General features: G+C 38.2%; 1 protein-coding gene across 1 annotated transcript; it reads right to left on the reverse strand.

Annotated features, from left to right (window-relative positions):
* Positions 1-2,965: 2,965 nt before the first annotated feature.
* LOC107557884 (complement C1q-like protein 2) lies at positions 2,966-4,137 on the reverse strand. Its single transcript, XM_016241463.1, has 4 exons — positions 3,873-4,137; positions 3,660-3,722; positions 3,431-3,562; positions 2,966-3,340 (listed from the first exon to the last, which is right to left on the reverse strand). Exons 1-4 carry the CDS (start codon positions 4,039-4,041, stop codon positions 3,063-3,065), a joined length of 642 nt encoding a protein of 213 aa, XP_016096949.1. The 5' UTR covers positions 4,042-4,137; the 3' UTR covers positions 2,966-3,062.
* Between the last annotated feature and the right edge of the window lie 319 nt (positions 4,138-4,456).

Consider the following 4,456-nt stretch of genomic DNA (forward strand, 5'->3'; position numbering starts at 1 on the left):
GATGAGAAGCAGAAGACACCACAGCGGCTACACTGTTTATGTCTGGTGTGGACTTTACAAATGTATGTACAAAGAACCAGGGCACTTTGCAACAGCAATCAGCTTTTTGTTTCGTGGGCTGACTCTTTTAAAGGAAGCCTGTCTCCTGTCAGCGAATCTTGCACTGGGTTGTAGAGGCGATCCTGTTATGTTACAATAACACGAATATAGAGCCTCCAAGGGAGATACAAGCTCACTCGAGTAGAGGGATAGCTATGTCCTGGGCTCTATTTAAGGGCATTTCTATTCAGGAAATATGTGCGGCAGCTAGCTGGTCTTCCCCACATACCTTTGAGAGGTTCTACAGACTGGATGTGACAGAACCTTCATTTGCCCACTCTGCCCTGGGAGAGAGTGGACAAGTAATCCATTAAGCACTTGGGTATTTCCATTTTACTTATTGTCAAATTTTTCAGACTATACTGATCTGTTTTAATCACTTGAGTTGAGTCAGAGAGGTATAATCCAGATCATAGTCAACTTTAGTCTGCTTCGTCAGCATATCGGCAATATGGGAATGGTCTATATCCCATAGTGAGATACCGAACAAATGTTAGAAAGAGAACTTTAGGTTACTAATGTAACCCCTGTTCTCTGATAACATGAAGTGAGGTATCTCACAATATTGCCCTCCTTGCTTGTCCTGCACGGAGAAGAGATATGCAGAGAATGACGTTACGGCAGGTAGCTGTGGGTTATATACAGGGAGGCGGGACTGGTGACATTGGTGCTTCTGCAGTCAGTCACGCCTGGGGCTTTCCCATAGTGAGATACCTCACTTCATGTTATCAGAGAACCGGGGTTACGTTAGTGTTAGAAAACACTCTCTGTCTGTATTGGTTCCAGATGTTTTCACCCTCCTTTTTCTTCTCTCCCTCTCTCACTCGCCCTCCCTGTACAGCGCACGGTTGTCTCTCTCTGATTCCCCCCTCCTCCATCTGATCTGCTCTCTCTCTCTTGTATTATGTTTTAATATCTCTTACTCATATTCGAGGTACGCATGCGCACATGTATGCATTAGCTTTTCTGGGTTCAAATGTTCAAATGAGGACACGAAAGCTAGGACTCCAAGGTAATGGGGTTCGTGATGAACTATGAAGATAGTTCAGCATTCTTCGCCAAGTTTATTCCTAATATGTCCATATTTTCCTGTACATGTGGCCATTTTGTATAACACATATTCTTGGCCAAAATCCTATATGTATGTCATCTATATCCTCATTGGTTAAAGGGTTGAAACTCCCCTCGACATATGCCTATATAATATCTTTGTATCTATGAATAAAGTTGAAGTATTGAGAATACCATTTGATGTGTGTTTTCTTGCTTCCCGGCCGTTATGCACTTTAAGGGACTGAGAATTTTCCAGGTGGCAAAGAGAATCTATAGGGACCGATTGTTAATTACTGACAGTTAGTAAAGTTTTGTTTGCTTGTCAAACAGAGAGTGTGTATAGTAAATAGAAACTGAGAGCATATAAATCTTTAGATGCCTATAACTATGTACTAAGAGTGGCGATTTTAAGCAAATGCAACTACTTGAACACACACCTGACACATAACATGGGCCTTCACTGTTCCCTCTCTCTACAATTGCACTTATGGCAATTGTAGAAAGCGAGATGACACAAAGGGTTTCCTTTATATTTAGCCGCTGGTCGTTAGTTAACTTGTTCCCCAATGTCTGATTAGGTGGGCATGCATGAGAAATCTTTAGACTCGTAACTAAACCAGGTTCGTAATCCATAAAAGACAACAGTTTATTTAACCTTAACTGATAATAAGTGTGTGCAAACGCGAGCATTTTTGATGATCGTTTCTGTCAGTCCGCTCGTTTTATTACAGCTGTCGTTGGTATTTGTCTGGCATGGCAGCAGGTATGTGATAAAATTTCAAATTGGAGCCTGTACACCATCAATTCTGACACCCAAAGATTACATTTTAAGCCCCTAATGTAGCCGACTCTGTGCTTCTGTGCTGGTTTGTATTGGCCGCCTCCAGTTATTTGTCAATTGTGATGTCGGCATAGAAAGGGCCCCTAAAAACTAAAAGGTAAATTATCTTCCTAACTAAAAAGCAATGATCTCCCTTTCTTTATGCCTGTTATTTACTCTTATTTGCTAAGATGTAGTTCAATTACATCCAGCCCCGTACGCCAGATCCTATCAGAAAATATCAGTTTTGTCTGGTAACAGAACAACTAGTCAGCAAAATGGCCTAATAAAAAAAACCGTTATAAAAGCAAGTCTTGTCTGGTACCCAAAACTCTTTTTACAGTCTTCTATCAGCCAAGAAGTTGATTGAGAAAAGTCAGAGAAGAACAGAAGCAGGAGACGAAGTGATGCTGATAAAAATGGGGCAGAGTTTATTGAATAGTCTTTGTTGTGTACTTTTCAATGCTCAGACTTCGTCTGAACACTCTCAGAAATAAAGGTACAACAGTTGTCACTGGGCCGGTACCTTTTCAAAAGGTACACTTTTGTTCCTATTAGGTTGTAATATGTACACTTTAAGTACCAATATGTACCTAAAGTACCAAAATGGACCCTTTAGGTACAAATATGTACCTTTAGAAAAAGTACCGCCCCAGTGACAGCTGTAGTACCTTTATTTTTGAGAGTGAAGAATACAAATCCAAGTAGTGTTATTCCAAACAACATCCCATAAACCTTAAATTTCCATAAACTCCCACTCTTATTCATGAAGACAAACAGCCCTTGAAACATAGTCATAAGACTAAACAACAATGGAGAAAATAATATAAGAAAACTAATATAATATTTCAATCAATGATTATAAATGATTATATGATTAAACTGAATAATAAAATGATTAAATGCTAAATGATTATTAAAAGAAAGAAAGTAAAACACAACACAAATGTATGGTTACTCTCTTGAAGCAAAACACATAGTTTGCATTTGAGGATTTTTAGATCTTTCACACAGGATCAATTAAGTTCCATAAAATAATTGTTTCATATTGCATTCTGCACTAGATATGGGTTAAATAAGATTTAGACATTCACAGGGGGAAAATCAGAAAACCACCGAAACTGGTGTAACTTGCTGGATCATCAAAAACCCAGGTGTTCTGCCAAAGTTGTGTAGAAATTTGATCACCGGTCTCCAGTGTGAGAACAACACCATTGCTGGCATTACCATTGGAGGTAGGCTTCCAAGCAAACACTGAGCACTGGGTTTTACCATTCTTCAAGAGACTGACTGCCATATTTGGTCCACCATGACTATGACCGTAAAATCTTAAGTAATAGGCTCCTTTCACTGGTGCTGTGAAAACACCTGCAATGCACATGTACAACGTAGCCACAGAAAATATCATATATGAAGAGGATTCTGCATTTGTCATGATATTCTCTTTACAGGACTTACCAGTATTTGGGTCATAGGCACCTCCAATATTACTGAAGACTTTTTTGTAGACCAGAGTTTTCGGAGTATTAATGGGCCCAGTGTGTCCTGTTCCAGATTCCAGAAGTCCAGCAGAAAAGGCAACCTTTTTGGCTATGAATAAACGAATAGACTGGTATGAAATGTATTACAAAATAAAATATGTAATTCAAAAAAATGTAAATGTCAACAAAGTGTGCCTTTTACTTGCCTTCATTCTCCTTTTGGACAGATTTAAGCTTATTTTGTGAATCTTGTACTATGGTTTTCAAAGCTGTTCAAATACACAAAGATGATAATGTCACAGTGTTGCTAAACAATGAACTTAAACAGATGTGTAAGTTGCAATTTCTTTAAAATAGTTCATAAATTGGAGTTTTTCCATAATGACGTTGAAAAAAATGCAACCACTTTTCCACCTTACCTTCATTCTCACTCAATACTTTGGCCAGTGTTTCTTCTAATTTTTGTATCCTTTCATCCATGTTTTTCAGTTTCTCAAGCTCAGCATATATGTTCACATTTGGTGAACATGAATCTGTTGCAAGTGAACTCCCAGCACAGAGCAGCAGTACCATTTGTAACACCACCATCGTCAGTTATTTTTCAGGTACTCAAATTACTCCTGTAATTATTCCACAATTCAGCTTTGATTTGCAAACGCTGTTACAAAAGCTTTGATACCTTTTCTTAAGGTTGCACAAGTTTGTAAACATTTATACTTTAGACTGATGTTGTGAGGGTTTTGCTTATTTCACTAATCAATCAGGACAAGTCAGATGTAGAATTGAGTGCACTAAAAGTAAATTTTCAGCATAATAAATGCATTCATAGATGATTAACTCCATGCAGGCCTATTAATAATCATTATAAATAAGTTGAATCTGACCTAAATTATAAGCATATTAAAATACTTACAATTGGACAGAAGACTCTCCGTAGTCTGTTCTGGCTCAAAGTCATAAATCGATGACCCGGGAGGCAGAAGTTAATTTATTCATAAAAATT

The sequence above is a fragment of the Sinocyclocheilus grahami genome, unplaced genomic scaffold (genome assembly GCF_001515645.1).
Source record: "Sinocyclocheilus grahami isolate Dianchi unplaced genomic scaffold, SAMN03320097.WGS_v1.1 scaffold21.1, whole genome shotgun sequence".
In the NCBI taxonomy this organism is placed as follows: Eukaryota; Metazoa; Chordata; class Actinopteri; order Cypriniformes; family Cyprinidae; genus Sinocyclocheilus; species Sinocyclocheilus grahami.

Bases quoted from the DNA above. Each gene is read 5' to 3' on its own strand.
- LOC107557884 (XM_016241463.1), bottom strand. From the start codon at position 4,041: ATGGTGGTGTTACAAATGGTACTGCTGCTCTGTGCTGGGAGTTCACTT. The intron at 3,723-3,872 runs GTAAGGTGGAAA...GTATTTGAACAG, and splicing joins AGTATTGAGTGAGAATGAAG to CTTTGAAAACCATAGTACAA. The intron at 3,563-3,659 runs GCAAGTAAAAGG...GTTTATTCATAG, and splicing joins TGTCCAAAAGGAGAATGAAG to CCAAAAAGGTTGCCTTTTCT.